General features: G+C 39.3%; 1 protein-coding gene across 3 annotated transcripts in view; it reads left to right on the top strand.

The window, feature by feature from the left end:
• Window positions 1-491: 491 nt before the first annotated feature.
• The window catches only part of LOC150076549 (sphingomyelin phosphodiesterase 4), a 324,202-nt gene continuing 301,831 nt past the window's right edge, over window positions 492-22,862 (top strand). For all 3 annotated transcript variants that reach the window (XM_090388185.1, XM_090388183.1, XM_090388184.1), the window contains exon 1: window positions 492-691. In XM_090388185.1, the coding sequence (XP_090244311.1) occupies window positions 644-691 (48 nt within the window). In that variant the 5' untranslated portion in view covers window positions 492-643. The remainder of the gene's footprint in view (window positions 692-22,862) is intronic.

Raw genomic sequence — 22,862 nt, 5'->3', positions numbered from 1 at the left:
AGGACGCATTACTTTTGAGAGGTCCAGAGTTGCATAGTTGCTCCTAGCTTTTCAAAATCCTTGTCATAATAAAAAAAAAAAAAAAAAAATGAGAAGCGATAATTAAAAAAAAATTAGGCATGAAAATAATAATGCATTAAAGTGATACAGTATATAATACTAACCTATTTTTCTTAACAAATTCATTTTCTAAATTTTTGGCTGTGCAAATGCACTAATTATTAAAAATGAAAAACTGTATTTTAAAAATAGTTTAAAACCCCTATTGAGAGCGAACTGTGACCCTTCTATCCTCCACTCACTGTGATGGGCCTTTAGGACATCATATTGTATTATAGACATGTCGCAGTATATCTTTTCTTGGATTATCTATAAATATCAGTGAACCATTCAATCAGTCTTTGAGAATTAGTAATGCAACGGGAATTACGATGTAAAAACATGCATTTTAAAAAACATGCATAACATCAATAGCAAAAAGTGTATAGTGCTTACAGTGTATTAAAATATATTTTTGCGTTTTGATTTTACTCTCAAAATATGCTCCCTCTCCTGAAATTAGGCTCGTAGCCGCGGGAAAGTTTAAGTTCAGATAGGTGTTTTTCGTCCCTGAAGTTTTGGGTTTTAGAATACGTTTCAAAGTATGGCGTTATCTTCTTTGGGGAATGCTCATCTAGTTCAGTCTCCTGCAGTAAGTATACGTTACTTCTTATGTAGTGTATCAGTATGTGGAAGCGTATAAACAAGAATTGATTTGGTAGAAAAGAAAGCAGTTATAAGTTTTCATGTGTGCATATTTTAATTAAAGTTACTCTAGTCGCCCGGTGAACACGCCTGTACATACATAATACAAGGACCGATAAAACCATTTGGTACTAGATCCGTTCATGAACAATTATGATTACCAATCAGGTTGTGTGTCGTAGGAAAACTTGTGTTAGAGTTATGCATATTATTGCCCTTCAGAATCCATACGTTGGTACTGTACTAACATATCAACAAGCAATTTCAATTGCTTGTTGAATTGGCTCATTGAATCCAAGCTCCGTTGCATTTGGCTACCATGGCAGTAAAGTGAGTTACTCTTTACACTAGATCGATTTCAAGAAGTATGAAAAGAAACCCTAATTAAAATTTTAAAAATAGTCCTTTGTTATAGGATATTTATTCATCGGGGATTGGCAGTAAATAGGTTGTCCATATTTCCCATAGAAAGTTGTTTTTGAAAGACCTCCCGTTTTCTTCTATCTTGGAGCGTTGTAGAACCTCAAAAATCAGGCAACGTCTGAATATTTCTCCAAAGTTTTGACCATACAGACATAAAGGAAAAAATAGATAGCTGGATTTAAAAAAAAAAAAAAAAAAAAAAAAAAGCATGGCAGGTGCCGGTTAATGTTCTATTAATAATTATCAAACACTATTTTATTCTGTTTTGCATATTTCGTAAACCAGTGGGATTAATTAAAGGGGTTGCAGACATTTTTAAATAAATTTATTTTTTGTGTACATAAAAGCAAAAAAACTTGTTAAAATTACTTTTTCAATACAGTAGGTGTAGAAACCTTGCTATTTGAACTAAGTCTGAGATACGAATGAACCCTACTGCCCACTGCATCGGAATACACCTTAATTTGCTCACTGACTGTGGACACACAAAAAGCAGCTGACTAGTGCGAATTCTCAGTCGGAGATACAAATGAACTCTACTGCCCACTGCATCAGGACTATGCCTTAATTTGCTCACTGGCTATGGACACACAAAAAGCAGCTGACTAGTACGACTTCTCAGTACGTATTAATATGTACTTCTCAGTACTAATCAAATGCTGGGAAGTACTACTGAGAAGTACTACTCAATTAATCCCTTACGGTAATCCCTTTAGCTCTTAATTCATGCTTCCTACAGCACAAATTCTCAAATTGCCTGTACTGTATTGCCTAAAGGCCAGAGGTGCGAATGTGTGGTAGCAGTAAATATACATAGCAAGTATGTTACATGCAGGCATGGCGCTAGGGTTTTTGGAGCTTCTAGGCAGAAAGGTATTTGGCACCCCTATGCCCTGCTTACCAGGCTTACCATGTTCTATTGGCCCTGGTTGCACGCAAGCTTTATTCTGCTTTGTAATTTGGTGCATTCTTCTTGCTACAATAAAAATTATTTCAATTATGCATTGAGAAAAGAGAAAAGTACAGCAACGATTTAAAAACCATTCCCCTATCCAGAGACACAGTTTCAAGGCATATTACAGTTATCGGACAACATAAAATTCAATTCATTAAATCACTAGATGAGAGAAAGTCCAATTTTTGTAATACAGTTAGATGAATCCATAGATACTTCAAACCCTGCTCAACTTATTGTATATGTTGGATACTGCTATGAGGGGGATATTTTGGAAAGTTTTGGAAAGAAGATTTCTGATGTTATAAATATTTTCTTTCAAACAAATAATCTAACATGAATCAACTGCGTTGTGATTTGTACTGATGGCTGCATTAACAGGAGAAAATAAAAGTTTAAAAGGCAAGGTAAAAGAAATTGCTCCAAATATAGTTTTTAATCATTGCATTATACATAGGGAAGTATTAGTAGTGAACGAAATGCAAACTGATTTGCACAAAGTTTTGAAAGATGCAGTAAGTGTCATAAACTTTATTGAAAGTAGAAGCTTAAATAACAGATTTTTCACTGTATCTTCCAATGAAATGAGATCCGTTTGTGAAACTCTTCCTTTATATATGAAAGTGAGGTGGTTAAGTGATGCGACGTCTTTTTGGCCTCAAACATGAAGTTTTATTGTTTTTATCAGATACAGATCAGAACCTTGCTCAGTTGTTTACAATTAAAAAAATGGCTTGGAAAACTTAGCTGCCTTGTTGATATATTTTAAAAACTTAGTGATTTAATTTTAAGTCATGCTCCATAAGCTTGCTTTTTTGCATTGTATGCCTCTACTAAAGTCTTCAAGGACATGGAACAAAATATATTAATACTCAGAAGCTTTCAAAAATAAACTTAAACTTTGGAAAACTGAATTTGAGTGTAATAATACTGAAATGTTCCCACGTTTTTCTGATTTTGTTAATAGCAATAATATTGACATTTTACAATTTAGGGATGTCATTGCCACCCACCTAACAATACTAATTAAGAATTTTTCCAGACAATTGTATCTCCAGAAAAAAATGTTGTATTGGATTCGTGATCCCTTTGCTTTTGAAATTTCTTCATGTCCCGAAATTACCATTGAGCAAAAAGGAAGATCTTATTGACCTGTCATCGACGGAAGCATTACATCCTCGTTCGAGACTACTTGTGAAAAATTTTGGCTTTCTCATCGAGATGAGTATCCAGAATTATTGAAAATGACAATACAAAGATAGCTACCTTTTGGGTCTACATATTTATGTGAGGTTTATTTCTCAAAATTAACAGCTATGAAAAGAAAACAGCATTCCAGACTTGATCCAGAAGATGATGACATGAGATTAGCAATTTCAAATATTGCATCCAAATATGGACCAAATATTATCAGTTATCCAGGCTCATCCTTCTCATTAATTGTTTTGTTTTGTAATTGTTAATTTTTTATTATTTTGTAATCTTAATTGAAGAATAATAATTTGATTTGTTGTTTTTGCTGTATTCAATAAAAATATTAAACAATTATTTTAATTTGTAAATTAAAAAGGAAATAATTTGTTTATTCCTTTCTCAGTACTCAAATAAAATTTTCTACATAATTTATAAAATGCCATTTTTTTCTTCTCTAAAAATGTTGGGGTGTTCATTGAGGGGTTGTACCAATTTTATATTTAATAAAAGGGGTAGCGAGCAAAATAAGTTTGTGTGCCACTGTCTTGGACTGTTTTATTATTACTATATGTTTGCAAAGTATAAAGTCATTCATTTCCAAGACATTCAATATTAATTCATAGTATAGTGCTTAGTACAGTAATACACATTTAATTTTTCAGGTGATTCATTTGTGGAAATTATATCACACTATTTATGCCTCATGTTAAAAAATATTGGACAATTTCAGCATCTGTATATGAGGTAGCATTTAAACTTGATCTTTATTTAATAGGCCAGTATAGTTCTACCACCACAAGAATTAACTCAAGATCACTGCCCTTGTGGCCTCCGTAGCCAGGTGGGCAGGAGCAGCAGTGCGTAGCACACACTTCTTTATTAGACCGGGGTTCGAACCCGTGATCACCAAATACGGAGGATGCGGAAAGGTCTTAGTACTTAGTACCGTGCTTGGGTTGGAGGTTGAGAAGATGAAAGAAGATATTTTGTTGACATTGGACTTGAATTTCTGTAGAATGTAATTTTCAGGAAATGTGTATGAAGGAAGGTTGTTCCAAAAAACGGCAGTTGAATGAATAAACGAGGAAGATGAAAAGTTGGTTCTGTGAGTTCGAAGTTGGACAGTAAATGGATGTTGGCTGGTGGTGGCACGTGTTCGGACTGTTTTGAAAGAGAGAGAGCAGGAATTATAGAAGCTAATTCAGAAGAACAGTGCCCATGGAAGTATCTGTAGAAGAGGCATGCAGCAGAAACAGTAAATCTATGAGACAGCGAGTGCAGAGACTCTGTTAGAGATGAGTCATTAATTAACCTAACTACCCTCTTCTGAATGGAATCAAGAAGCCTGAGAGAGGTTTTGGGGGCACCACCCCAGATGTGGGAACAATATTCCATGGCAGGGCGGATTTGCGATTTATACAGAGTGAGCAGCTGTTTGGAAGAAAAGTAACGCCAAGAGCGAAAGAGAAAAAAAGAGAAAACCAAGTTTTTTAGATGCAGAAGAAGCAATATTTGTAATGTGCTTGTGCCAAGAGAGATTAGAAGTCAGGGTAATCCCCAAAAGAGATATATCATTTTGCCTAGAAATCGGAGTGTCATTAAAGATAAGCATAGGAGCAGAAGAATCCTTTTTGTGAGATATAAGACAAGACTCAGTTTTAGAAGGGTTGAAATCAACTAAGCTGTCTTTGCCCCACTGGAGAATTACCTGAAGGTCGGCATTTAAGGAATTTGTAGCAAATTTTCGAGAAGTTGAAGCTGATTGAGCAGGACAAGGTTTCTCAAAATGGAAAGTGGAATGCAATGTGCTATCATCGGCAAAACTATGGATAGGATTTCCAGTCAATGGAAGAAGGTCATTAATATACAAGAGGAAAAGCGTGGGGGAAACAACTGAACCTTGGGGGACACCGGCATTAGTGGAGAAGTTAGAAGACAGAGAGCCATATACCATCACCCTCAGTGAGCGATCAGAGAGAAAACTGGATAACCAATTACTAAAAACAGTTGGGAAACCATAAGATGGAAGCTTTTTTAGAAGACCTTTATGCCAGACACGATCGAAAGCCTTTGAGATGTCAAGAGCAACTACTTGTGTTTCACCAAACCTTTCCATTGAATTAGTCCATAAATGGGTAACTAAGCCAGAATATCACCAGTGGATCGACACTGACGAATGCATACTGGCGATCGTTGATCAGACGGAAGATTTCTAGGTAGTTTAAAATTTGGCGGTTAATTGATTTCTCCATTACTTTAGAAAAAGTAGAAGTAATTGCAATGGGACGATAATTGGATGGGAGGGATTTGTCACCCTTTTTAGGAACTGGCTGGATATGAGCAAATTTCCAAGCAGAAGGAAAAACACCTTTGGAATAAGAAAGTGAAAAAAGGCGGCAAAGAATAGGAGTAAGTTCAGGAGCACAGGTTTTGAGAACAAGTGGAGAAATACCATCGGGACCTGGAGCTTTCTTAGCATCAAGATTTGTCAAAATCTTTTTGACATCTTTTTGACGGAAGCCCACAGGAGGCATTGAATGGAGCGTGTTGGGAATAGTGGGAGGTGTTTTACCAAGATCGTTAATGCATGAGTTGAAAGAAAAATGGGATGCTAGCAGGTCAGCTTTATCCTTGGCTGAAGTGACAACAGAACCAAATGGTTTTGACAGAGGTGGGAGCAAAGGTGGGCAAAAGTTGCGGCCAATAGCTTTGGCAAGAGACCAGAATGCTCAGCTACCATTAGGGCAAGAAGCAAGTTTTCTACTCTTAGCCTGTTCAAACTCTAGTTTGGACTGGTTAATAACTGCTTTACAATTGTTGCGAGCTTTGGTGTAGGCAGAAAATGAAACTGAAAAATTAGAAACAAGCCAATTATGATATGCAACATTCTTCTCTTGAACAGCCTTAGCACATTTATTGGAAAACCAAGGTTTAGATAAAGGACGAGATTTTAAAGTGGAGTGTGGGATAAAGGATTCCATTCCTTCAAGAATAATTTCACTGACACGATCTGAGCAAACGTTGACATCAGAACTTTTGAAACAGTAATCCGACCAAGGAAAGGAAGAAAAGAAGTCTCTCAGGTCATCCCATTTTGCATTCTTGTAATGCCAAACAACACGAGGTTGGGAACAGCCATGAGATAAAGGTTTCGTTGGAGAAGAGACAATCACCAAGTTGTGATCTGAAGTGCCTAAAGGACCTCTCCCTTCGACCTTGTACTTAGAAGGGTTGTTTGTGAGAAAAAGATCAAGCGTATTGGCTGTATGATTAGGATTGTCTGGTATTCTTGTAGGTAAATCTGTGGAACAATCTGTGCAAGATCATTAGTAATTGCAAAAGCCTCAGCATCTCGACCAGCTGGGTCGGTGTGACTAGAAAACGTAAGCCAGCTGGAGTTGTGAACATTAAAATCACCAAGGAAAATTACCTCACTGTTAGGAAAGTTGGACTGGAGAAAATCAAGTTGCAAAGAGAGGAAGTCAGAGCTCCAAGTGATTAGTGGAGTTGGGAGAACGGTAGAGACAACAGATGAATTTGACACAATGAGGTAGAGAGATTTTAAGCCAGAGAAGAAAGAGAGGAGATTCCAAATTATCAAGTCTCTAACAGGGAATATCAGAATGGACATATGCACAAGTACCACCTTTGAGGCGAAAAGAATCATACAGCGAATAATTTGGGCATCTGAGATGAGCAGTAGTTGAATCAACCGATAACTGAGATTCTGTCAGAAAAAGTACATGGGGTTTGGCAGACTGCAAGTGGAAATGGACATTGTTGAGATTAGAATTGAGACCACGTATATTTGTGAAATGAATTAGGAAGTGCTTGGGAGGTTTAGATCTTTTCGCAGATAAGCTTGCTCTATTAGTTTGACAATTCATGGTGTATTCAATAGTAAGAAAAAGTGGGTGGGACATGCTGTATGAAGTAATGAAATTTTTGGATATGGCGTACACATGGTAAGAATATACCCAGATCCTTGACATAACGTGGCCTCGACAATGCTCCCTGCATACACACTACTCGGACTCCCTCCAGTCACTATCTGCCAGAGTAGAGGTAGCAAGATTATACACTAGCTGATCCGGAAGCCTCCTAGAGAGTTACCAATAGGTTCGGTCCAGTGTACTAACTAGCGGCCGGCCTGCGAACACCGTTTTAGAGCTGTACTCTCGAAATGTAAGGAATATTAGATCTCTCACCACGATGTTCATCATAACCTCAAAAGTCATCAATCATACTGCATGATGGAAGAGATGGGGAAGGGTTGACCGGAACTTAGCTCTAGAGACTAAAATGGGTTCCACCATTTCAAGCCTCCAATAAGCAAAGTGGTGGTATTGCACCGGTTGATGAGAGTCATTTACCACCTAGTACTGCCTGGTAACATAGAGGGGCGGCATTCCTCCATGTGGTGTGGGTACCACACCTCGACCCCTGCTTACGTTGGTTCACACCTGGATTGTCACCCACTATGTACTTGTGCATGGAGGTTAAAACCAGGATTACTAACAGTCCCGCCATCGTGAAGGTGCAAGCAGAAGATTTGGCTGTCACAGACCGTCCGGACTTTGCCGAAATTGGGTCCACTTGACATGAGTGTTACCCGAATATCAGTTCCATCAGCGTTTTAGACTCACAGGTAGCAAGTACAGCTTGTCTGGCATATCTGAGAGAATGTCTGTGACAACCTCAAGGACCAAAGTAATCATAAATTATACATTTATGTATAATCAAAAGTAATCATAAATTAATCAAAAGTAATCATAAATTAATCAAAGTAATCATCAATTATACATTTATGATTACTTTTTGTGTTAATTAAAATTAATTTAAAAATGAAAATAGCGTAATCACCTCATCACCCTGTTCCTTCTAAAATAGACTGCTTCTGCTGCAGATCTTCAGTTCATTCTTGTAACAGTACAAGTATAAGTTACAAACAGTACAACCAAACTGGCAGTGCAGGTTCAATTTTTGGGGTTAAACCCCAGATTGTGGGTACAACTCCAGAGGAAGTGGCTTCTTTTGCTTGAATCCATTCCAAATTACTGGCATAAACTAAGCTAACATTTTTCGCTAGACAAAAATGAAAGTCTTTCAAAAAACCCACACTTATTTTGCTTGGATCCGTCCTGAATTTGGCCATGCCTGCAACACCGTGACAAGGTGTACCCAGAATCTGGAGTTCAATCGATCTGTATTATCTAATAAAGATGAGTTACCTCTGAATACCAAGTAAGAAATACTGTTCAAGATTTAGGCCTAAATGGATGTCAGATGAACTAATGAGACACATGGCAGAGAAGAAAAATGCATGGGATACATATAAATTATCAGACGACAAAGAAGCCTATGGTAGATATAAGCTAATCTGTAATCAAATCAAAGTAGATTATGCAAGCGAAGGCAGATTATGAGAAATCTTTGACAAAGACTTTCTTACTTATATAAACTCTAGAAGGAAGGGTATGAATCAGATTGGTTCACTCTTGATATTGATGGTTCGACTGTTGATGATCCTGCACAGACAGCTGACAAACTGAATGAGTATTTTGCCTCTACATTCACACATGAGGAATTCTGTAGGGAAATAGGGAAGTGGAGGACAGAAGCTTATTAAACTCTATCAGGGAACTAAATGATTTGAAATGACTGAGAGCAAAGTGGAAGAGAAGTTGAAATTACACATAAGAAAGGCACCAGGGGTGGATTGAATGTATTAAGTTATATTAACAGAGACAGCAAAGGAAGTAAACAAACCCTTAACCATAATTATGAGAGCATCCTTGTACTCAGGGGAGGTCCCTGTAGACTGGAGATGTGCAAATGTGTCCCCAATTCACAAAGGGGTAACAAAGGGTGAACAAGTAATTGCAGATCTGTTAGTTTAACTTCTGTTCCGGGAAAAATAATGGAGTCATTGGTTAAAGAAGCATTGCAGGATCATCTAGACAAGTCTACAGTAATAATTCAGACACAGCATGGATTTGTTAAGGGAAACTCTTGTCTGACCAATTTGATTGAATACTATGATGTGGTCCCAAAGGAACTGGATGCAAAATATAATTTCAATATCATATGTTTCGATTTCAGGAAACCTTTTGGAAGTTTGTTGCACTTGGAACCTTTTGATACTGTTGCACTACTGTGAAAATTGGAGCAGTATGGCATTAAGAGCAGTTTGCTACAGTGGATAAAAGGATGGTTGAGTGAGAGAAGACAGTGGTAATCAATGGACACTGCTTTCTGTGGACCAGTTTTATTAGTGGAGTCCATCAGGGCTCCACTAATAAAACTGTTGGGCGCATTGTTGTTTTGTATATTTATCAGTGATATTGATGAAGCTATATCAGCTTTAATGTCAAAGTTTGCAGATGACACAAAGGTTGACAGGGGTGTTAATGACAGTACACTACTGCAACAGGATCTAGAAAAGTTGGGCAGATGAGCTGAAGAGTGGCAACTGAAATTTAACATTGATAAATGCAAAGTACTGCATATGGGTAGCTGTAACCCCAGAGAGAGACGTACCAATTGTGTGGGTACACTCAGGGTAGCAGAGAATGAAAAAGACCTGGGAGTAATTGTGCAGTCAGATAAGAAGTTTTCTGAATAGTGCAGACAGGCTGCCAGAGCAAGTCATGGAGTCTTGTCAATGATATATTGAAATTTTTCTAGCAGGGATCAGGAGGTGATTATCCTTTTGTAAATGGCAATGATCAGTTGAGTACTGACCATTGCCACTTACAAAGTAAATGAGTACTGCGTACAGGTCTGGAGGCCTCATTTTAGGAAGGATGTAGAGTTGCTAGAACGAGTACACAGAAGGGGAACAAAGGGGTGCTCTTACCAAAAAAGCTTAAGTTCTGCAAATTGCAGCATCTGGAGACTAGTCAGCTGCAAGTGGATCTGATTGAGGTGTATAAGGCTTTGAATAGTCTGAGCAGGCCCAGTGCTGATGGGATTCTTTCTCTTGCTCAAATTATGAACCTGAGATGGCATAAACTCAAATCGTGGAAAGACAGTTGTAGAATAGATATGCATTAATTTGCCTTTAGCCAGCAAGTGGTTGCTCGTTGGAACAAACTTCCATGTGTCGTTGTGGAAGTTGATAGTTTAAATAAATTCTAGGATGAACTGGACAAATGTTTGGAGAAAATGGGTAGGTGAATGGGTTTTTTTTTTTTTTTTTTTGGGATGGTCATTACTTGTTTCATATGCCTCAAATTCATCAAATTTATTTACCGAACTCCTAGCATTAGTGTACACGCAAGTATACATGCACCTGTTCCTATTCTTAGCTACCCTAACACAACCCATGTGTTTACTTGTACCACAATGACTCCCAGCAGTCTCTGAAATACCCTGCATCTTGTTTTCCAAGCTGCTGCCCATTTCAATAGAAGCAGTGCAAGAATCACTTTTACCTCTGCCAGCAGCTACTGTTAATCTATCAGTCCATGTATCCCCCCCCAAGCTAGCGGTTTTCTGACCCACCTAACATGGCCTCAATAGCATCAGCAAATATTCTCGCAACTTTTCTATTTAAGTGTGTCCCATCTCTGTAGAAACAGTCTCTCCTGTTAACAAGCACAAATCAGGCTGAGAAAAATTCTACCCCTTGTGCCTTGCACAATCTCTCCAGGGCCGAATTGATCGACAAGGCTCTCATCATATACTCCCTCCTATTGTGTCTGGGCAGAATTGGAGACACTTTCAAATTCAACCCTAATTTACGGCTTTTTTTCAAGAGTGACCTGTACTTGGTAAGTATTTCCGCCAGTCTCCTACTCTTAATATCATCAGTGCCAATGTGTACAACAATATCACCCTTTGTGCCCTTAGAAGATGATATCTGCTCTACAATGTCATCAGCATTTGCCCCTGGCAGACATAGCCTGCTCCTGTTCCACCTATCCTTTTTGCATATCATGTTCCCCATTTCCCCGACATTAGAGGCACCAACAACTGCTAATTCATGTGGGACCAGCACATTCTGCCTTGGGGGTTGCCGCTGTGTTGTTTGATGATCAAGTACAAGCTCTGGCATTGTGGGCACTGAAAGCTTGATGGGCCCCTCAATTTAGTTCCTTAGAGGGCATCCACTCTGTTCTTCAAGCTCTCATATAGGCCCATAACAATGCCGAGGTGTCGCCTCATTTCCTCACACTCCTTACATTGTGCACACACACAGACATTCCCCTTGGCAATATCATGTCCCATACTTGATTGCTCCACAAACATTAAGCAAGCAGTGCATTTTAAAAGGCTGTGATTCAGAGGGAACTGCCCCCCTCAGTTCTCCCCTGAGTCACAGCACTCCCAATTTAGCTTGAGCCTTTTGCTTTGCTAGTCTGGTCTGAGTCATGAATTTGAGGTGTTGGTCAAAACAAAGGCAGATAATGTTGGGGTGTCAGAGAAGTGGTGTCACACAGATATAAAGAATACAGAACTGGAATTTGGGGAGTACAATGTGTACAGGAAGGATAGACAGGATAGGAAGGGAGGAGGGGTTATGCTATTAGTTAAGAAACGCATAAAATCCAAGGAAGTGCAGCCAGTTGACATCGCTGGACGGTGCAGTGTTGAGTCAGTTTGGTGTGAATTATACTCTGGTGTGACATAGGCACTGGGAGATCAAAATTGAGAGTAGGAGTGTGTTATAGGCCTAATGGCTGTGATGAGCATAATAAAAAACTGTGCAGGGAACCTGATCTACTGGCCCACTTGATCACAGTGTGCTCAATTGGGACAGTAAATCAGGGAGTCTTATAAGGGGTAATTTTAATATCCCGGATATTGACTAGAATTTGTGGGTTGGTCACTCATGCACTATCAAGACTTTTGTGTATTTATTGGATGATTGTTTTCTACAGCAACATGTTCGGGAGGCAACTAGAAGGAGCAATACTCTTGATCTGATTAGTAGTACTGATTCTTCATGCATTAAGAATCTACAGAAAAAGGAACCACTTTTTGGGAGAGAGTGGTTCCTTTATGTGATGGGCAGAGAGATGGCAGTGATCACAGTGTGCTCAAGTGGGATTTACTCATATAGGTAACTACCAGCAGGGGTGAAGGGAAGGGTTTTTGCTTTCGTAAAGGCAACTTCGGTGGTCTGACACAATATTTAAATTCTATACGGTGGGACCAACTTATGATGTTACCAACAGCAAATTTAAAATGGTAGGCATTCAAAGAATTAATCTTGGAAGCTACAAGGCTTTACATACCAACTAAGAAATATTGTTCAAGGTTTAGGCCTAAATGGATGTCAGATAAACTAATGAGACCTGTGGCAGAGAAGAAAAATGCATGGGATACATATAAATTAATGGGTGACATGCAAGCCTATGATAGATATAAGCTGGTCTGTAACCAAGTCACAAAGGAGATTAAGCAGGCAAAGACAGATTACAAGAAATCTTTGACAAAGGATGCAAAGAAAAACAGCAAAGAGTTCTTTACTTAACTCTAGGAGGGAGGGAGGGGATGGATCAGATTGGTCCACTTGATATTGATGGTTCAACTGTTGATGATCCCGCTCAGGTAGCTAACAAACTAAATTAATATTTTGCATCTACATTCACACATGAGGAGTTATTCAGGGAGGAGAATGCCAGAGGTGAATTATACTCTGGCAGTGAGCTAAATGATTTTGTAATAACTGAGAGCAAAGTGGAGGAGAATTTGTTGAATTAAACATAAAAAAGGCACCTGGAGTGGATGGGATCTATCACTTGTAACATCACTATAAAGAAGGCAGCAAAGGAAGTAAGCAAACCCTTAGGCATAATTATGAGAGCTTCCGTGGACTCAGTAGAGGTACCCATGGACTGGAGATGTGCAAATGTGACCCCAATTCACAAAGGAGGATCAAAGGGCAACACAAGTAATTATAGACCTGTTTGTTTAACTTCTGTTCCAGGGAAATTAATGGAGGCACTGATTAAAGAACCACTGCAGGATCATCTAGACAAGGCTTCAGTTATAGCTCGGACACAGCATGATTTTGTTAAGGGTAAGTCTTGTCTGACCAATTTGATTGGATTCTATGATGTGGTCACAAAGGAACTGGATGCAGGAAATAACTTTGATATCATACATTTGGATCTTAGAAGGAAGGCTTTTGATGCTGTTGCACATGGAAGACTGGTGCACACGTTGGAGCAGTGTGGCATTGGAGACAAATTGCTGTGGATAAAGGGATGGTTGAGTGTTAGAAGACAGAGTGGTAATGAATGGACACTGCTCTTCTTGGACTAATAGTATTAGTGGAGTCCCTTAGGGACAGTGTTGGGTCCATTGTTGTTTTCTGTATTTATAAATGATATTGATGATGGTATATCAGGCTTAATTCCCAAGTTTGCAGACGATACGAAGGTTGGCAGGGTTGTTAAGAACACTAATGACAGTACGCTTCTACAACAGGATCTAGAAAAGTTGAGCCAATGGGCTGAGAGGTGACAATTGAAGTTTAACATTGACAAATGTAAAGTACTACTTATGGGAAGCAGTAACCCCAGAGTAACGTATCAACTCTGTGGTACTACACAGAGAAGTATAAGGTGTGTTTGTGTCAAATGGCACGAACATACCGGTTGTCACTAATTCTTGTGATCAGTTGTGGTTGTTGAGTCAACTGTTGGGTTGGGAGGAAGGCTGTTTTTCTAGGTGTTTTGTTGTTTGCACTTTTTCCTATGTTGGTATTTCGTTTTGTTTTCATTTATCTCACCCCTTTCCTAGTTGGAGTTTGGTGGTTGTGGTAAAGTTTGTCGCTTGGCATATATGACCTGGGCAAAGTCTGAGAAGAATCTGAATGTCTCAGCACCGTCCAGAAGGTGGTGTTCATTATTTCTTGGGATGAATTGAATCTTGGTGATTAATACTCAACTGAGGTCCTCGTAGTGTTGGCTTTCGTACACCATGTGGTCCCGGGTCTCAAGGGACCAGCAGGCACACAGGGGGTTGTCCACTAGCCGGAAGGTGGCCAGAGTTTACTTCTGATTGCGCCATGTCCTGTCATCAGATATGTAACATGAAGACGGGAAAACCAAGTTGGTAGCATTGGGTAGACTGTATTTATCTCAGGGATGAAATTTTTTGTAATTTGTCCTTTGTTGTTTGTTACCAGTGTTGTTGCCATATCCAATGGAGGTAAGCTAGAAGCTGCTTCTTTTCATTTGCTCTGTTGCTGCAGTATCTGTGGTGAACTCTTTGTATGTGGTGCTTTTGCCCCGACCAAGCTGGAAATTCATCCCAGCTCCGCACATCCACCATATAGCTTCCTGTCATCATTTGTAGCCCAGGGTGGAGACTGTGTGGCAAGTTTTGTCATGGTGAGTAGCGCCGGTCTTTGGATGGTGAGAAGCTTTCTAGAATTTACCAGGCTTTGTTGTACCAGACTCCAGAGGTGTAAGTCACCGCAGGGATGAATACAGCTTTGTATAAGAGGGCAAGGGTGTGCCTCTTCAGCCCTCAGTCTTTTCTTGCCACTCTATTTATCATCACTGCGTATATACTACACTGACAATGGTAGAGAATGAAAAGGACCTGGGGGTAATTGTGCAGGCAGATATGAAATATTCTGTGCAGTACAGACGGTCTGCAAGAGTAGCTCGTGGTGTCTTGTCAATGATATACAGGAATTTTTCTAGCAGGGATAAGGAGGTGATTATCCCCTTGTATAAGGCAATAGTCAGGCCACACCTTGAGTACTGTATACAGGTCTGGAGGCCTCATTTTAAGAAGGATGTAGAGCTGTTGGAGCGAGTACAGAGAAGGGCAACAAGATTAGTGAATGGAACAAAAGGTTGCTCTTACAAAGAAAGGCTTAAGTTTTGCAGATTACAGTGTCTGGAGACTAGGCACCTGGGAGGTGATCTAATTGAAGTGTATAAAGTTTTGAATGGTTTGAGCATGCTCAATGCTGATGAGATTCTCCCTCTTGCTCAGAATAATCACCTGAGAGGGCATAAATTCAAATTGAGGGAAGACAGTTGTAGGATAGATGTGCAGAAGTTTGCCTTTTGCGAGCGGGTGGTTGATTGCTGAAACAAACTTCCATCTGTTGTTGTAGAAGTTGATAACTTAAATAGATTCAAGACAGAACTAGACAAACATTTGGAGTGTGTGGATGGGTGAAATGAGAATGGTGTGTTTTTTTTTTTTTTGGCCGATGCTATATAAGCTTGCTTTCTTGGATCGTGTGCCTTTGCTAATGCTACTACACAGAGCAGCAAAAAAGTAATAAGACTGAATAAAAAAGAAAAGAAATCTGATGCATGTATTAATATCATATCAGTCTTATTTGCAGTGCTATTTGTAGTCCCGCCACCCCAAACACATTGCTTTTTTGTACATATGATTTTTTTGCTTTGTGTCTAACAGTGTCAGAAACAAAAAATGGAACAACGAATTAGTATCGTTTTTGTGGAGAGCTAGGAAAAATTCTCACTGAAACACATATGTTCTGAAGAGCTTATGGCAGTGTTTCCCAACTTTTTTTTGCTGTGGCCCAACTGGCTTTTGGCCTGACATATCATGGCCTAGTGGGGATCATAGCTGAACAATTTTTTGAAATCAAAGAAATGTCAATAACAACTGCAACTTAGTTCAGTTTAAAAGTATTTAATATAACAATGTTTCTCATTTGAACAATTTCTATGTGAAAACAAAACATTGCAAGTATCTGCTGAATAAAAAAAAAAAAAAATAATAAACCCAACCCAGTTTAAGCAGAGCCTAGTTTAATGAGACGTTAATGAGGCATGTTCTCCTGAATTTCTGCACCAGTTTCCCAATCCTAGGTTCTATTGTAGAAAGTACACATCTAAGATCTGTCTCACATTCAAGGCGGTTCCGAGCCTTTGTCTTTAGCTGCACCAACGTTGAGAAGCCTGATTCACAAAGAACCCCAGGGTCCTCTCTCTCTGTCTCGGTGATTCAGAAATTTTTTTTTTTTTTGGCTGGCATAGCATAAGCCTTGGGCTTCCTTGCACCATATAGCTAATAATAATAATAAGTTGTTGCAAATGGCAGGAGTTTCCTAAGGCATTCCTTTGCAATGTTGGGGTAGCTTCCAATCATTTTTGGACAAAACTCGTAGATAGAGGAAGCTTCATAGATATCTTGCATCCAGAATCATTTTGAAGTTCAGTCAGTCCATCTTGCAGGTCATCCTGAACGTTACTGACTTTAACAAGAAAAGGATTCCTCACGAGGCTAGTCCTCTCCCAATTTCTGAAAAGTACTGCAGAAATGGGATATCAGAGACGTGGTGTCACACAGATATAAGGGATGCAGAACTGGAATTTGGGGAGTACAACGTCTACAGAAAGGATAGACAGGATAGGAAGGGGGGAGGGGTTATGCTATTAGTTAAGAAACACATAAAAACCAAGCAAGTGAAGCCAGTCGACATCACTGGACAGTGCAGTGTTGAGTCAGTTTGGTGTGACATAAGCATTGGGAGATCAAAATTGAGAGTCGGAGTGTGCTATAGGCCTAATGACTCTGATGAGTATAATAAGAACTGTACAGGGAAATAGTGGGCCAGTAAATCAGAGAGTCTTATAATGGGAGATTTTAATTTCCCAGATATTGACTGGAATTTGGGGGCTGGTCACTCACACACTAGCAGGGCTTTTGTGGATTTATTGGATGATTGTTTTCTACATCAGCATGTTCGGGAGGCAACTAGAGGGAGTAATACTCTTGATTTGATTATCAGCAGTGATTCTTCATGCATTAAGAATCTTTAGATAAATGAACCTCTAGGTGGCAGTGATCACAGTGTGCTGAAGTGGGATTTACTCAAAGAGGTAACTACCATTAGGGGTAAAGGGAAGGGTTATTGCTTCTGTAAAGGCGACTACGATGGACTGAGACAGTATTTAAATTCTATACAGTGGGACCAACTGATGATGTTACCAACAGCAAATTCAAAATGGGAAGCATTCAAAGAACTTATCTTGGAAGCTACTAGGCTTTACATACCAACTAAGAAATATTGTTCAAGGTTTAGGCCAAAATGGATGTCAGATGAACTAATGAGGCATATGGCAGAGAAGAAAAATGCATGGGATACTTACAAATTAACACATGACACAGAAGCCTATGATAGATACAAGTTGATATGCAACCAAGTTACAAAGGAGGTTAGGCAGGCGAAGGCAGATTACGAGAAATCCTTGGCAAGGGATGCAAAGAAAAACAGCAAAGAGTTCTTTACTTATGTAAACTCTAGAAGGAAGGGGATGAATCAGATTGGTCCACTTGATATTGATGGGTCAACTGTTGATGATCCTGCTCAGGTAGCTAACAAACTAAATGAATATTTTGCATCGACATTCACACATGAGGAGTTATTCAGCGAGGGGAATGCCAGAGGTGTATTCAACTCTAGCAGTAAGCTACAGAATCTTGAAATAACTGGGAGTAAAGTGGAGGAGAAATTGTTGAAGATAAACACAAGAAAGGCACCCGGGGTGGATGGGATCTATCCAGTTATATTAAAGGAGGCAGCAAAGGAAGTAAGCAAACCCTTAGCCATAATTATGAGAGCTTCCTTGGACTCAGGGGAGGTACCCATAGACTGGAAATGTGCAAATGTGACCCCAATTCACAAAGGAGGATCAAAGGATGACACAAGTAATTATAGACCTGTGAGCTTAACTTCTGTTCCAGGAAAATTAATGGAGGCACTGGTTAAAGAAGCACTGCAGGATCATTTAGACAAGACTTCAGTTATAGCTCGGACACAGCATGGTTTTGTTAAGGGGAAGTCTTGCCTGACCAATTTGATTGGATACATGATGCAGTTACAAAAGAACTGGATGCAGGGAATAGCTTTGATATTATATACTTGGATCTTAGAAAGGGTTTTGATACTGTTGCACATGGAAGACTGCTACACAAATTGGAGCAGTGTGACATTGGAGGCAAATTGCTGCTATGGATAAAGGGGTGGTTGAGGGGGAGAAGACAGAGAGTGGTAATCAATGGACACTGCTCATCGTGGACTAATGTTATTAGTGGAGTCCCTCAGGGCTCAGTGTTGGGTCCATTATTGTTTTCTGTATTTATAAATGATATTGATGATGGTATATCAAGCTTAGTGTCCAAGTTTGCAGACGATACAAAGGTTGGCAGGGTTTTCAAGGACACTACTGACACTATGCTGCTGCAACAGGATCTGGAAAGGTTGAGCAGATGGGCTGAGAGGTGGCAAATGAAGTTTAATATTGACAAATGTAAAGTACTACACATGGGAAACAGCAACCCCAGAGCAACGTATCAACTCTGTGGTACTACACTGACAGTGGTAGAGAATGAAAGGGACTTGGGGGTGGTTGTGCAGGCAGATATGAAGTTCTCTGAGCAGTGCAGACGGGCTGCAAGAGTAGCTCATGGAGTATTGTCAATGATATACAGGAATTTTTCCAGCAGGGATAAGGAGGTGATTATTCCCTTGTATAAGGCAATGGTCAGGCCACACCTAGAGTACTGTATACAGGTCTGGAGGCCTCATTTCAAGAAGAATGTAGAGCTGCTGGAACGAGTACAGAGAAGGACAACAAGATTAGTGAATGGAACAAAGGGGTGCTCTTACGAAGAAAGGCCGAAGTTTTGCAAATTACAGTGTCTGGAGACTAGGCACCATCGAGGTGATCTGATAGAGGTGTATAAAGCCTTGAATGGTTTGAGCATGCTCAATGCTGATGGGATTCTTCCTCTAGCTCAGAATAATCACCTGAGAGGGCATAAATTCAAATTGAGGAAAGACAGATGTAGGACAGACGTGCGGAAATTTGCCTTTAGGCAGTGGGTGGTTGGTTGGTGGAACAGACTTTCATCCCTTGTCGTGGAGGTTGATAGCCTAAATAAGTTTAAGGCTCAGCTGGACAGGTATTTTGAACGAACAGAGGGGTGAAGTGAAAGTGGGTTTTTTTTTTTTTTTTTTTTTGGCTGATGCTGCATAAGCTTGCTTTCTTGCATCAGATGCCTCTACTAATGCTAATGCTAATTCTTCTTAGAGACTGCGGAGGTGTGTCACTACATCCTCTGCAACATCTGAATCCAACGGATCGTTAATAGTGACTACTGAAAGAGATTCGAACATGGCAAAGTTCCCTTCCTCAGCCTTTCGTTTCCAGTTTTCAAGCTTCTGAATAAATGCACTGAGAGTGTCAATGAACTGAATGATAGTTGTTCCCTTTCCTTGCAGCTTTAGATTCTGTCTGTTCTGTTGATCAAAAATATCCATAAGGTATGTGCAGCAAAAGACCCACAGTTTTTCATGGAAGGATTTGATTTGATTTGGGTTTTATTGGCGCATCAGCAACCGAGGCTATAATGCGCCAAATACCGTTCATATATAAAAGGTGAAAACATTCACCTTTTCATGGAAGGAAGCTTCAAGTTTGTGTTTTTCTTGCATCTGTAGGAAACTCTGCAACTCTTAGCATTAGCATTAGTAGAGGCATATGATGCAAGAAAGCAAGCTTATGCAGCATCATCCAAAAAAAAAAAAAAAAAAACCCCTTCTACTTCACCCCTCCGTTCGTTCGAAATACCTGTCCGGCTGAGCCTTAAATTTATTTAGGCTATCAACTTCCACAACAAGGGATGGAAGTCTGTTCCACCACCAGTCTCTTCCCAGAGTTAAAACACTTGTGCCACAACATTGTCTTTTGATAGCCAGTGCACCTTGCTGTAGAAGAGCAGATTCTTATGCTGTGCACAATTGCTTGAACAGTCGGCAATTCAAAGCACTGCTTTTCATGTAGTTCAGAATTTTGATGATATGTTCAAGAACATCGTGAAGATGAGATGGAAGGGTTTTTGGAGCACAAGCTTGCCGATGAATCAGACAGTGAACACCAATGATGCCTGGAGATCGATCTCAAACAAGTGTTTGGAAGCCACTTTTTGCTCCTAGTAGAGCTGGGGCACCATCGGTGCAGATTCTACATCGTCCCTCATGGTCAAAGAACTATGATCCTATTTCCATCACATCCACAGCACTGGTATTTCTTTTGAGAGAGAGAGAGAATGACAGAATAAGAATTCTTCTTTGATGGAATCACCCTTCACATACCGAACAAAAACAACAGGTTGGAAACGGTGAAATATCTGTGAATTCATCCAACTGAATTGAAAACAGTCAAAATGCAGCGTCTTTGATTTCAGCAATCACCTGTTCTTTTATGTCAATAGACAAGTCAGCAATCCTCCTGTGAACCGTATTATTCTATAACGAAATTTTGTTGAACCGTTTTTCAGATTCTTCTCCAAGCAGAATATGAGCTATCTTCAGAGCACATGGCTTGATCAGTCTCTCCGACTGTGAGGTTTCTTCTGTTGCATAATGAGGAAGCTGGCAGAATAAGAAGCCTCCGTAAGACGCTTTGCTGAAGCAATGCTCCACTTTGATCCAAGCGCTGGCTCTTTACATTCTTCCATTCGCTTGAAGTAGTCCACATCCTTATGTTGATGTTGTGGATGCATCTTCTCTAAATGGAGTTTCAACTTCAATGGGTGCAAAGAGTGATTTCCAAGGACTTTCTGGCACAGGATGCATTGTCCCTTTAATTGTCCATGATCGTGGGAGGATGTGAATCCAAATTTTATGTATTGCTCATCATATCCTTGTTTTGCCATTTCTGAAGGGTTTCTGGAGTAAAACTTTGAAATACCTAGGAAACAGCAAATAAAAAATAATGTAAAAAAAAAACAAGACTAAAAATGCAGAGAATAGAATAAAATGGACATATGATCATATCCATTAGATCGGATTTCAGATCCAGTAACAGGTTTAGTAGCATGGCCCCCTACATTTTTTATCAGCATGCAATGAATTGATGCTACTTGAGGGATGACCCCATTTATGTATCTTTTCACCATATTATACCACATATATGTGTATTATAACATATATATGTTCTTCACTATAGAAGTTGTTACCACGAAATATATGAACACTGTAACTTTCTTAGAAATAGTGTCTTGGAAGGTGATAAACATGAGAGAGTGACACGCACATCGGACTCAAGTGTGCCACAAAGCACAAGTGAATAAGTTGTCAGAAACTGCCAGAAACCAAACACTATGCAGAACATGGTATGACTCATGTAACTTGCATGAGTCATACCATATTCTGCCAACTTTGTCAGGTACAAATCAAAAATGGTGTGGCTATATGCCTGTCAAGAAAAAAAGTCAAGAATTGGTCAGTCTCTGTGGCCCACCTGGAACATGTGCTGTAGCCCACCAATGGGCCATGGCTCATGATTGGGAACCCCTGGCTTATGGGGATGAGGTTCTGTCTTGTGTACAAACATTTTGGTGGTTTAAGTGTTTAAAGAGGGTAGAGAGGATGTAGGAAATCCTCAAAGTGGATGAATTAAAACTACCTGCAGTCCTGAATGATGACCAGAGTGTGCAGTATACTAGCAAGTGACTGCTGATTAGCACTAAAAATGCTAGTGAGTTAAATGTGAATAAGGAATTGATAAGTTCCATGATTACCATAGACTTGGGAAAATTGAAAATTTACACAGTTTGTTCCACACTGTTTATGCAATGAAGAAAAACTCAGATGATTGGATGCTTGCAAATATTTTGTTCAACCACCTCATAGTGAACCTTGTTTCCTAAATAGCATTATTTCTGGAGATGAGAGTAGGTGATTCCAGTGTGGTGATCAGACCAAAAGACAAAGTGCACAACAGTGATTACAAAGCTTACTAAGACCAAAAAAGGTTTTTCCAGAAATTGCTTATCTAAACTGTTCTCCTTGCATCCTTCGATCACAAAGGAATAATCCATAAGGAATTTGCTCCCAAGCAAAAGATTGCTACCATTGATTAGAACTTAGAGGTTTTGAAACATTTGTTGGCCAGATTGGGAACAGTTTGGTTGGTGGCTGTTGCATGACAGTGTACCTTCTTGCACAGCAATCAACTTGCAGATGTTTCTGGCTCACAAGCACGTTGCAGTGCTCAATCTTCCTTCTTGCACTCTGATTTGGCTACAGCAGATTTTTCCTGTTTCCCAAGTTGAAATTGAGATCGAAAGGATGGTCGATTTAATTGTTTTTATGACATCAGAAGAATGTCATAGTAGAGCTAAATACCATCCTAGCTAATCAGTTTTCCAAGTCTTTTCAAAGCTTTTATGAACACTGTAACATGTATATTTGGTCCCTTGATGAGGGACTGTTTTGAGGGAATTGAGTAATAAAATATTTTAAATGTTTTTCTTATCCATATTTTGCCTTATTTCAATTCATTCTCATTACTTTTTTGCTGCACTGCGCATATGCAACTATATTGTAAGCTTAAAATCCTGTGAAAATTGCCCATAACCTTTTACATTATTAAAATAAATAAAAAACAAAACTGCTGGAGTTATTAGCATGATATTTTTCTTTAAAAAGTACATAGCTTTGTTAATAAAAAATAAAAAAAAAAAAGCATGTTGTTAGTGGAATTTAATTTCTCGTCCAAAGTCTGGATTTTAAAAATCTCTTGAT

Source organism: Mastigoproctus giganteus, chromosome 13 (genome assembly GCF_048544385.1).
Source record: "Mastigoproctus giganteus isolate SK-2022 chromosome 13, ASM4854438v1, whole genome shotgun sequence".
NCBI classification, from domain to species: domain Eukaryota; kingdom Metazoa; phylum Arthropoda; class Arachnida; order Uropygi; family Thelyphonidae; genus Mastigoproctus; species Mastigoproctus giganteus.
Note: the sequence above shows the minus strand (reverse complement) of the source record. Positions and strands in the feature narration are given on the sequence as shown.